Consider the following 13276-nt stretch of genomic DNA (forward strand, 5'->3'; position numbering starts at 1 on the left):
GTGTAAATCATCTGCCGAATGRCAGACAGCGTACTATTTGCCCTGAGACATTACTGTAGAAATAACAGTCATTTGCCATCTGGAAGAAGTTCACTGCCATGACTGTAGGCAGGATCTCCCAGTTCACGTACAGCCCCCATCCACGCGGCCCCAGCACAATGGAAACGCGAGGGACCTCTCTCAGAAGAGCGCTCAATTTTCTGGCTTTTGTGGGTTTAAGTCAGAGCCCTACTGTATCTGAAGAGTTTTTTTTTTGTCTGTGAATATTTATAACAGTGTGAAAAATCCAGGACAGCTGGTAATGCATTTTGAAGTGTGCTAACAACACTGTATCAAACAGCTTCCTATTGATCACATAATGCTTTTTGTGGCTAAGTATTTCATACATGGTGCTTATATATTTTGAATAAAAACTTCAAGTACCTTTTGCTTCAAGCGGTTTTTCACTTCTTTTATTCCCATTTTTGCATGATCTTTTGCCTGCATGAAAAATTAATTTAAGTTAAAACCTCTTTTATTTCCAGCAGTGACTGTGCTTGATTTCAGTGCATCAAGACTCACCTTCTCTAGTTACTAAAAAAGGCAAGAAAAACAAGAAACAAGAGACCAAAAACAGATATTAAAACAAATAAAAAACCTGAAAAAAAACCCAAATCATTTGGTGCAGCAGAAATCTTGTTTTCTGTGTTTTGAGGGCAGGGATATCTTTTGTCTTTTCCCCTTCAGACCYTCGGTCTTACCCTCTATGCATTTACCTTTGCTGCGAGCTAGTAATCAATAGTGATAGCAAACCTTCAAACTCCCTCCTTGCAATACTATAGATGCCAGTTCCGCTTAGCAGAGCTAACCTAACCCTACTCATGTCTCACGCTGGAGGAAGGCAGGAGGAAAAATGTGAACACTCATCTCACCGCCTGYTGTAGCACTATTTTCTGTGAATTAGCTTATAAGAAATCCTCACTTATTTCTCTGTTGTTTTATCTTGCACACTGAAATTGTATGATAATACAGTAATATGCTACCTGCTTTTTAACAGAACTGAAAACATTTTCATTTAAAAAACAACTCAGTAAGCTGGGTTCTAAATAAGCAGGTATAAAAAGAGTATAAGAAAAATTAACATTGACATTTAGAAAAAGATGGAACAATCTGGAAAATGAGAGGATTCCCTTATTTCAAGGAGCCTGCAAGCACAGAAACCTCAGCTAATGATGGATTTCCAGCAGGGTAATGATGAGGTGGTAGAGCTGCTTAGTAAAGAATAGAGGCACAATTTCCCAGAAATAGTTCTGTTTAATAAATAGGATGTATATTTTCAAAAAAAATCGCAGGTTCTCCTTTCCCTTTGCATTTCAATTGTGTTTAAATATTTCAAAATTAACTTYTTCCATTTCAATTAAGTTTGAAATTTAGAAGAATGCATATTTYAAAGTACTATTGCGAGTCCAATGAAAATGAACTTAAGTCCTGAGTTTCACTTGAARGATTAAAACAGAACTGTAATTAGACTCTTCTCTCACTAGTAAGCCAGTACTTGATACTTACAAATTTATAGACGGTCTTCATAGCAGGGTTAGCCTTGGTCTTTACTGTATTTAGAATGGCTCCACTTCCTTTCTGTAATTATGATAACAATGGAATAAAATTTATTAAAGTTCTTTAAATCAAAAAGCAATCCAAAAGTCACTGTTTTTAAACAACTTAAAATAACAAAGAATTAACTACGYTTATTAGGAGATCTGAATACTAAAATGGTAAATCAAAAAAAAATTCTAAGCAAAACCATATTTAATCCCTCTCATTGTTCTTCCATACAAACCCCAATTCTGTTCAATATAGCAGTTTTCAAAAAGAAAAATATCAGTTTCCAGTATGAAGTTCTCCAATATGAAGATTCCTTGTCTTACAGTCCTCTCACAGAAACAGTATTCTATGGCTGTTCCACTCAGCCTCAAGGGTGTCCTGCATGTGGCATTAAAATCTAAATATTTTTAAGTATTGTATTAAATAATCAAATCTAGAGCAGAAAAYCCAGTTCCAGGAAAGCCTATACACTCACTCTGAAGATCTAAGATCCTACTTGTAAACATACTTCCCTTTTCATGATTGCACAATACTATTATGAAAATCACGCTCACTTTTTAAGGCCCAAATACTAGATTAAGGGAAAATAGAGGAAAAATGAAATAACTACAATCATAAACATAATTCTAGAAAAGTTGAATTTCATGTGGCAAACATAAAAGTCATATAATACAGTAATATGTCAGATAGAACAGCTTGTTATTCTAGTTGGTGTTGCATATATCTTCTACACGCCATTGACTATTCCTGCATAGTACCTTATATCATAAATAAGGGAGATAGGTAAAATCCACAGAATGAAATCTTAAATAGTAATATTTTATTTCAGTACAAAATTATATTTCTAGATATACCATAATTAGATACAAGCAAATTTAAGATCTGCTACTTGTTACTACTTGTTAATCTTAAACAAAAATTATAAACTGCTGAGTGTAATTACATAGATTTTTACACTCACTCTAATCACCTTTCCTCTCATTTTAAAACTACTTGGCATTCTACATGTATGTATGTGTGTGTGTGTATATATGTATATTCTATGTATTTAAATATACATTGTATGTGTGTGTGTGTATATATGTATATTCCATGTATTTAAATATACATATACACATATAAATATACACACGTGTGTTTATGTGGGTATTCATCTATCTCTGCAGGGCAGAATTTTTTGCATTACTGTTATAAAGTATGTTTAATTCAAAACTATTAGGATAATATTGAGCCCAACCTTTTCCGTAMGGGAAATCTATTTATAAGTAGGATGAAAGGCAAATGCAATGCTGCAGATGATAATTCTGTCAGAAAACAACAAAATCTTTCCCAGTGTTTCATAGCCATAAACCAGAATTATTTTACTTTGATACATCACAATATATTCTATGCATCAAAAGATACTTACAAAATCAGATGGCAATTATCAACTACAGTACTGTTTTGTTCTCTTAAGGTATTTAAATTTTTAGCTTACACAACTAGAGTACTAAACTAAATAGAYAGAAAAATCATTCCAAACAGTGCTGTCCCCCATTCAGCACTTCACACCAGTTAGCTTTATAAAGACTTTTTTTGTTGTGGCTTGGATTCCCATTAGGTTATTATTAAGCAAAGAAAAAACATCTTATTTTCCAAAACGACAATAATCTATTTCTAGATGTCTCCAAGACATAAAAAGTAGGATTCAAATACATGAGAAATAGTCCAAATATTCCTATAGTAATTTTTTCAGTATTTTTCCTTCTATTTTTTACTTCATCTAAAGAGTGCATTAATTTCTTACAACTAAATTCAACTTGTCCACAGCTAAACACTGTATGAAACACGCTAGTCTCGTTCATGAGGACAGAGGTTAACAGCAAYACAAAACTGTTCAATGGGCCAGTGAGAACTTGAATGTTTGTTGGAAAAATACTGTGTTCTTACCCTTACTGTAGAGAGCCACTGGTGGTACAATTTGTCACTACCTGGAGAGAATTAAAAACAAACAAACAAACAAAAAAACCTCCAAAACTGCAACTCTGTACCAAACAGAAAACAAGCTAGAAAAGTGAAGCATTAGCACTTAGTGATTCTAGTAACAGGAATACTACAGAAACAGAACAGGACTTTCCATTAATGGAAACAAAATAACCAAAAATAGTCCAGATATCTAAAATTTGTCTTCCACTTGCTAATAGGATTTCAAGTCTCCCTGAGTTCTTTTTCACACATTTGAGAATATTGAGATTTTTTTTAAGCTTGCTAAAAGAAATTGTCAGATGGTTCTGGGTAAAGCCAAGTTTTTTTTCAATATCCTGCATTGCAAGAGCTCTTTTAGTAGTACTTTAGCCAAGCAGTAAAGCTGAGGTTTTGTAAAGGCCAAATAGRCATTATTCAGACTATAATACTTTATTCAAAGTTCTTTAAAAAGGAAAGAATAGAAATTTAAGACACTTCAAGTCACAGGGATCATTGCTGCCTCACTTACTTAGATGAGCGATTACAGTGATCCATCAAATCAGGTCCCAGAGAGTGGGTCAGGGACAGTCTCTGAAATTACTTAAGAATACTGTATTTCTTACCAGCATATTCTCCCATATTTATCTCTTCTTCAAAAACATCACTGAAGCCCTCTCCAGAGTTAAGGAGATCCAGGCGGCCATCAATGAACTACAATATCAGCGTTAAAAGAAAATGCAAACATGTCAACCACCCCATCCTTCGGCTTTTCAAAATATTTTACTCTGCATTTGCTAAAATCAGCACACTGTTCTTAGTAGGAAAGGACTCTAAAATGAAAATACAACAAAAACACTAGCAAAACGCTTACCAGCACAAAAACATATGCTTCTTCATTAAAAAAGAAAGTGGGCATGTGTTTGTAAATACATATATATATACATATATATATATATATATATGCTTTCAGCTTGCCTGAAGTAGTAACATCGTGTTGAACAGCAGTATGTTTTCTGGAAACAGTTTGCAGCAAATATATTGGGTCTGACCGTGTTTTGAACAAAAACAACGAGTTTCACTGAAGAGTTTTGGGGGGCACGAGAGGGAATAAGGGCCAAGGGTCCCCCCACCTCTCGGAGCACCAGGAGCCGTATCCCCGGAACCAGAGCCCAGCCGCAAGCGGCCACGAGGCTGCTGCTGACCGCGTGAACGGCGCTCGGTGCGGGCGAGCTGGCCGAGGAACATGGCCAGAGCCCCCGGGGCCCGGGAAGGGACCCGCGCGCCAGCCCTGCCTCGCCGGTACCTGCTTGAAGAGCTGCAGCTGGATGGCGTTCTGCAGGAACTGCCTCATGACGGCAGAGCGATGGGACACGAACGTCTCCTCGCAGAAGGTGATCGGCTCACCCTGTAGAGGCCAGAGCAGGACATGCTGAAAACGCTTCGTTTGAAGAAGCAGGCCTCCATTTTACCTACTTACCTTCCAAAATAAATCTATAGATAGATAAGTAAATAAAGTAGACATTATATAAAAGTTACCTGTAGAGTTTTTCTTCAGGTTAGCACACGAGAAGGGACAGAGTTGCTTTTAATCATGATACTTAGAAACAAGTTGGAAACTGGGGGAAATTACATATCACCAAGATATAGCACATTTGCTTTCTGTACATTTCACTAATATTAGTGAGGGAGCTTTCATTGTCCAGAAAGGTAATTTTACTTAATGTCCGCAAAATATGACACAGTCATCTGCATTTTGTGCAGTCAGCTCCCCATCTACTGCAGCAGACCCACAGGGTTAACGTGCATGCACAAGTCAGTAATTTCTACTGTGTTCTGGCCACAGTTCAGAAAGATTAGACTTTCATATAGTGAATTGAGTGAGCTTGTCGGCAAAAGACAGAGATCGTTTTGCAGCTCTACTTTTATCTTATTTTAATGAGTTATGTTAATGCTGAAGACTGCTGTGCATCTGCCGTAAGGGCACAAATTTCCTCCACACTTGAATCTACAAACACTCAGAAAAGCAAGTAAATTGAAAACAATAAAGTAAAATTATGATAAAATTATACTGATATATAAATAATATGGATGAGTTTTTTTGTACTCCTATTAAAATATATTTGGACTTTCCTTCTCCTAAGAGTTTAGAATCCATGTTAGATAGAAAAGAGTCCTAAAGAACTAACTAGAAGTGTGATATGATATCAATTCTGCCTTTTAGATTAAAAATTTGATTTACTGCTGGCTGTCTAACAAAAAGATGATAGGATCACTGAAAAGACTGTGCTTTGAAAAAAATATACCACAGCTTGCTTGAGCATGTTTTTTCCCCAGGAATTTATGGTGAAAACTGCTTCCACCACGTTTCCACAGACAGACGTCTAACACCTAACACACAGTAAAGGGACACTAAATCTTYTAAAACTGTGCTGGACAAAGTGTGATGACATCTACATTTGTGATAACGCACAGCTCTCCACCCTTCTTCCCGCGCCCAGGAGCCACTGCTCACTCACTGCTGCGCTTCCTGCGGAGGCCTGGCACTAGCCAAAGCTCACGAGCCTGGCGCCAGACCCTCGCTGCTGATGCCCATAACGGACCCGACTGCTGCAACCAAACGGAACAAGCACTTATACCAGCTTGTCGTTCAGTTTATGAGGAAACTGAAGGATCTGTCCATCTTCAAATAATCAGAGCRCAATTAGAAAATTTCTCTTGATCCTGGTGAACTGGACAACCGGAATCACCAAGGCAATGTATCATGTTCCTCCCTTTTAATCCAGCAGCCAACACACGCCAGAGGTCAGGGCCTGCCCTTAACAGGAGGAAAATACCAAGTGCAACGGCTCTAAGAGTACGACCCTGGAGAGGCTCCCTTCCAAAGAGCGAGGGAGTCGCTTTTCGGACAGTCTCTTTCATCTTTTCCTCAGGTCAATCTCGCTGATTTTGGAGAACAAAGTAGGTTTCCTAACTAACACCAGATTATAATTCCAGGATAATTAATGTAATTTTAAACAGTAATAATCTGTCAGCAATTGACTCTAGCAAGTCTGGAGAACAATACAATCAATATAATGTTTACGGGCAAGAAACATGATATTTCTGCAGCGTGTTCTCGCCGGAGTAGAGTACAGTAAGACATCTCTTTTCAAAACAACCAAAGTAAAAACGTTTGGAAAGGAGGTCTGCCTGGCAGGCATGCAAGATGATGGTCACAGTTTCCACAACATACACTGACTACTGTCCTGACAAAGGCTCTGTCTCAACAGTCAGGGCACATAGTGTCTGAAAGGTTTTAATATATCTGAATGATTAACAACTGATCCAATACTCATGTTGGTAGATGGGAAAGAGGGACAGAACTGGACTGCTGCATGAGCTGGAAGCATCAAAAGAAGACTTCGAGCAGGGGTTAATCTGGCAAGTAGCAAAACCCATTCATTGATTTTGAGATGGGACCGACAATTTGGACTAATATAAACTCCTCATGCAAGAACTTTATACATTATATTCAACTACTAGCATCCCACTTGAGATTTGTTTAAACTCTCTCTCAGGTGCCAGGAAGTAAAAAGTTCACACTGGAGAACACTGAATTAGTAACAGAAGAAAAGCTTAGGAAATTGCAAATCCACTTGTTACTACAGAATCTGTATCTGCAGATATTTTCCAAATGCACCCAGACAACAGAATGATAAACAACAGGATTTAAAGTCTATTCGACCCGTGTGAAAAAGACTTTCCCATCAAATTCAGCTTTCACAGCGTGATAAAGGCTGTCTGAAAAATATTTGCGGCTGGCACAGATACAACATGTAGTGTGAAAAGAACAGAGTAATCCATGAAGGAAAGTGTGGATTTAGTATACGACCAGAGAAAAAGTTCACTAGAGGTTCAGGTTTCATTTAATCCTCACTTGCAAAATATTTTAAAGGAGAACAAGAAACCCTTCGTATAATCCATGCGATTCTAAAATCTCTCCTGTGGCCACAGACAGGAGCATTTGGAAAGAGCGGTGCTCTGCTAAGCACAACCCCACCGTGCTCCACTGCACAGCCAGCGCAGTGACAGCAGCTTCTCCCCGTGCACCCGACTCACGCACCAGTCCTATCAACGCGCATACGGCAGCCAGCGGAGCCCGGCATTATTACAGTGTTAACACACTTTCTCCCTCAAAGTACTAATGATTGAGTTTGTTCATTAGGTTGATTAGACCTTTTGACTTGTTAAGAGCCAATTCAGGCTCAACTGCTGCTGGATGGAAAGAAAAACTTTAATCATCAAGGTCAAGCGTGAGCTTTCCAGCTTAGAATGCATTAGTAGCTTCTATCCTCCATGACCTCCAGGAGGGTGAACACACTGTTTCTTAACCCCATCCACAGCTTCATTACAAAAAGACAAGAAGGACTATAAGACCATTTTCTTGACAGATTTAGTTAAGTGTAAATTATAAAGCTAATCAGCTCTGCTTTTACTGACAGATGACACTGTACAAGAAAAGACATGCTAAGAACTGCAGATATTTTGAAAAACGGTCACGTGTAAAACAATTATAATGACTCCTAATAAACTCATCAACTCCTAAACTTTCTGTTTCCAACAGTTAGAATTTATACCTTGATTCATCAACAACTTAAACATCCATTATTGTCCTCACCAACTATAATGAAGGCTAAGAGATGGCATTGCAAATGCTCTAAACGTGTGCACCCTCTGATCTTTTGAGGAATCTGATTTGATTTGTAATATTGTGTAATACACATATATTTCATATTTGGACCCCAAAATTGTTCTATAAATACAAAAATACATTTCTCTGAAATTTAGTTTGTAATCTTAACACAGGAGAGGAAACTTTAAAATGTAAGACTAGGACTTAAAACTCCCAGATGCATTGAAAAAATAGGTGCCTTTCCTTTATGGCTTTGCAAATCTCTCTTTATATGAATATTTCATATTCATATGGCATAAGAAGTTCATCAGGGCAGTGCTGCTGTCTCATGACCCTTTAAAAACTGGAAAAGTTTCAGCCCACATCTGATCTGCTGTCGGTCAATTTAAATTGAAATTCCATTACTTTCTAAAATAATGTTTAATACCCATCTAAAGTAGCAAGTGAGAAAGGAAAGAAAAGTCTAGGATTTACTTCAAACTGTTACAGAGTTTCATGAAACCTACTGTTATATCTTAAAAAGCCACAGAGCACAGTGACAATAACGCCTTATTGTAATTAGCAATGCTGTACAAAAATTCTGTGATGTTCCCTCATCTTCCTGGGAAATTAATTTTCCTCAGCAAAAAAAATCCTTTCTTTTGAAAGAATCTACAGGAACTTCTGCAGACAGCTATTGTCAGGGAAAGAAGCTGCATTTGCCTGACTGAGCAAACCAGGGCAGCGGCCAGCTAGCTGGTTACGGCAACAACTTCCACAGTGAATACGAAGGACTACGGGGTCAGAAAGCATGGGGGACAGAAGCAGAGAAGATGGCACAGGTGAAAGGAGGTCTTGGAGGATGGGAGAAGGGCAAACAGTAGTGATACTTCTGGAAAGACCCACAAGTGCTAAGATAACTCATGGAAGTCCAAATACTTCCACTATTGCAAGAGAGGAAACACATAAGTTAGTAGGTTAGTAGGGCATTAAAGCCATCACGTGGCTGTTGTAAAAAAAACAATAAAATAACGAAGACGGGGTTTGAATTAGGTCAGCAGTGAGAGTCTGCCGCACAAGTATTTTCACAGAAACCTGATTCCAGAGTTTAAAAAACAAAACAAAACAAAACAAAAAACAAAAAACCCACCACCAAAAAGGAACCCCTGAAGACTGTTTAGACAATCCTAAAAGTTTTGCCATGGAAGAGAATGTAATTGTGCCTGCATTATCATGGTCAGCATGTGGTGGAGGGTAATGAATTTTGTGCTGCTGTATGCATGCCTTTAAACCATGTAGGTGCTCTTTCAAATTCTCTTTAATAAACACACAAGCCATTAGAGCTGCTCTGAAAACTAGTCATGAAATGAAAAAATGTGGGTGGAATTTAAAGGCACAGAACAGGATGACAATCTGACCGTCTAAAAGCTGCAGATCTAGTGTCAGTATACAATGCAGCAAAACCCCAAATATAGAGCAAGAACAATGACATGTAAGAGGTCCATATATCACTGTTCTATTGCTACCTAGATGTTGTAAATAACTGTGGCCTTTACAAAAATTGATTATGTTGCAAAGTGCAAAGTAAAGCTTGTACTGATATCCTAGGAATCATTACCCTTAATTCCATCCAGAATTCTAATGAAACTAAAATATGAGAATGAGTTTAATTATCTGGATATATATGTCAACCTCAGATACAACAGCAACCAAAGGCAAACAATTCCTTTGCAGACCTTTCCAGAACTGTGATTACAATGTCAAGGAAAGATTAGCTCATCACAGCTGAAGAAGGATGATCAGTCAGCCAGCAGGATTCCATAAAGAAAATCTGAAATTGGTGGTAGACACTCGACAGGCCATTGGCTCATTCAGCTTGCATTTGGAATGACAAATAATCTCCCCGTAACTGGTACGTAAGCTCAGCACAAGAGAGCTCTTTGCATCCGCCTCAGTCATAATGGAATCAAGAAAGCATAGATCAAATACTCTGTATTAAGCAAATGATAGCATAGTTTTATTAGCATTTCAAGATGCTGCTCAGGAACAAAGAAATCATATGCTAAGAGATTTGACCACACTTCTTGTAAAGCAAACTAACTGTTCAAAGAGAGACCACTTTGCCAGTTCTGATGAATTAGGACAGCTAGCAGAAACTACACAAATTATTTCAATGCAAAAGGTGTAATCTTGAAAAGTATTTTAAACATATATATTTACCAGCGCAGACTGGCAATATATCAATGTACTGCCCTATCACTTATGGTCTTTTATGAAAATATGTCTATTATCACTCCAAATTAGGATTTTTTATCATGCTCCTCATTAGAGTATTTAACCATTAGTAGAGCTATTCAGATGTTAAGAGATTCTTTTTATAAGATTTATAACTGTCATTCTTATGCATGTGATCTGATAACTCCTGTAATAATCAGTAATATCCTCACTAAAGGGCAAACAAAAGGGAAAACAATGTCATTCATTCAATCACTGACACCAATCATAACGCTTAATGACATAAAAACACCCTCTTTAAAACATGACATGTCAAAACTTGGCTTGTACCTATGCAGCAGATTCTGACTATAAGCATGTATGACAAGCTGCATTACATGAGCATTACCATTACAAGAGTTTGGGAACTTCTGTTAAAATCCTTGCTTCATAGTTAAATCAYGTAGGGTCGCAAGACAGACATGTTCTGCAGCACACACAACATAACGAACACGCCTTCCAAAGTTCCTCACTTGGACAGGCAGGAATAATATCACAGAAGTTTTATTCTGATTATACTACAAAGAAGTAGCACTTGCATCACAGCAACAAAAGAAAAAAAGAAAAACCTCTACAAAAACAGAGGTTAATCTGTTTTAGTGCTTACATGACAAAGAAAAGCATGCTTTGGAAAAGTGGCAGTAACCTAGTTTTTTCGTGCAGATATTGAAGGTTAATAAATTTCAAGATTTTATCTTGTAAGCATTCTCAAAACTGTCACATAAATCCTTTTGTAAACAGTAACTAGATACCAACTGGAGCGCTAAGTTAGACTGTGGAAAAAAGCAGCACTGTATCAACAAATATATTCTCGACCAAAATGCAAATAAAAGAATTCTCAAAAAGGACTTATATCTGTTTTCTACAGCTATTGAAGACATCATTATCATTTACCAGCAGGCTGCCAATTAGGATGAAGCACATTTAAATGCATAATTCAATTTTAAATGTAAAAATACAATACAGAGATATTCAATCTTCACCAAAATCTTGTTTAAAACTGTCATTAGAAGCCTGCGGCCAAAAGCGTTTCTTTCATGCCTTTAATAATATGGTGTATTATTAAGCTGTGCTCAATTCTACAGACATAAAAAATGTCTAAAGATCAAAAATCTGTTTTAGGCATATTAAAATTACTATGAAACTTTTGTAAAAAGAATATGAAATATAATTTGTTTGCATTAAAACCTTGTAAGAAAACCCATGCAGATGTGATATAACCAGCAGAAGCTCAACAACAACACACCTTTATATATTATTTCAGGCAGTAACAACCAACACCATTAAAGGATCTACCAAAATTTAAACAAAAACAGCTTAAAATCCAAGATGAAACTAATAGGAAAATGAGTAATTGGAAAAAAACATTAAGTCATACAGCAGTGTTTTTGCTTTTCCCTTCAGCCCTTTTTAATCTATTAGGTCACTTGGTGTTTTCTTTTTGGGCTAAAGTATGATGACACACACACATATTTACAAAATCATGAAACTTCTTTAGTGCAATAGAGCAAACTATCTTCCAAAGTGTTTATGTGGCCATTCCAGCCCAGTGCCTACCCCGATTTCTGTATCACCTGCGTCAGCCAGCCATCATTTATACCTAAGCAACTAAGCCGCCTCGCGCCTCTACAGCTCAGGCAACAAATCGGGAAGAAAAAGTGCAAGGAAGCCGCAAAAAGCATTTATGTTGCAGGGCGGAGGGGGGAATCACCATCTCACAGATCAAGAATAGAGGCAAGGGAATAATAAGCAACTTGTACATGGTTACAAAAGTCTCTGGCAGAGCCAGGGAAAAGAACCGAAATTTCTTTAATCCCTGTTCAGTACCTTAAATACAAGGCTATTCTTCCCCTTCCTACTTGATATTGTGTCAATGTATGAGTGTAGGTGTTGAAAGACTAACAAAAGAAAAGTAATAGTATGGTATTATGAGCCAAGAAACCTAATCTTTATCAGATACAGCAAATCTCTATGATGCGGCCTGCACCAGGAACTCTCTCTTTGTCCTGAATATGCTTTAAATTACTGGTATAATGTGTACTGTATATTGTTCTACTCTTATATTTATTCCACAAAAACCCCTGTGGCCTGCATGTGATTTTATCATTAGCTGGTAAGGTAATTTCAGGGCCCAGTTCTGCAATCATTCCATGAGCAATACTCCCATTGAAGCTAGTACGTTCTGCATGCAAAGCAGCTACCAATTCAAATTCCCTATAATAAAAAGGCCTTTTTCTATTTTAACGATTGTGGAACATTAGTGACAATACAAAAAAAGGAGAAAAATTACAGAGTAATTCTTTATGTGAATTATTTTCTTCTACGACAAAATACAAAAGTGTGCTTGAAAATACAATCTTCACAAATTATTTCCCATAGGAGATAAATGACAAGCTTCTTTTTGTTTCATTCATCAAAATTCAAAACAATATATCAAAATATTTTGTTAAAACAAGATAAAAAAGCAATGTCTACAGAAATGATAAATAACTGGCCAAGGCATAGAAATGACCAGTAAGCCCAGAGGTCACAAATGATAATATTTTGCTTTCTTAGACACGTGTAAACAACCAAAACTCATCCAAATCAATGAAGCTTCAAGAAGTCACCAGTAAAGTCTAAAATTCAGTCTTCTCCTATCATGCTAAAATGTGTTTGCTTTACATCTAGTTCCAGTAGATACAAAATATACAACTAATTACAAGAAGTTTAGGACGAGCTTCAGATCCAGCTAACAACAACAAAGTTAAGAGTGAACAGAGCCAAAATCTCTCCATAATCTCCTGTTAGTTCATCCAGGAACTCAGACACCACCACACTCTG

At 37.1% G+C, this 13276-nt stretch overlaps 1 protein-coding gene across 6 annotated transcripts in view; it reads right to left on the minus strand.

Annotated features, from left to right (window-relative positions):
* The window catches only part of DENND1A (DENN domain containing 1A), a 221461-nt gene that overhangs the window by 43820 nt on the left and 164365 nt on the right, over positions 1–13276 (minus strand). For all 6 annotated transcript variants that reach the window (XM_085300458.1, XM_085300456.1, XM_085300460.1 and 3 more), the window contains 5 exons: positions 4832–4933; positions 4152–4239; positions 3514–3554; positions 1546–1617; positions 424–480 (listed from right to left, as the gene is read on the minus strand). In XM_085300458.1, the coding sequence (XP_085156584.1) occupies positions 424–480; positions 1546–1617; positions 3514–3554; positions 4152–4239; positions 4832–4933 (360 nt within the window). The remainder of the gene's footprint in view (positions 1–423; positions 481–1545; positions 1618–3513; positions 3555–4151; positions 4240–4831; positions 4934–13276) is intronic.

The sequence above is a fragment of the Rhea americana genome, unplaced genomic scaffold (assembly GCF_003343005.1).
Source record: "Rhea americana isolate MKP2758 unplaced genomic scaffold, rheAme1 scaffold_164, whole genome shotgun sequence".
Classification (NCBI taxonomy): domain Eukaryota; kingdom Metazoa; phylum Chordata; class Aves; order Rheiformes; family Rheidae; genus Rhea; species Rhea americana.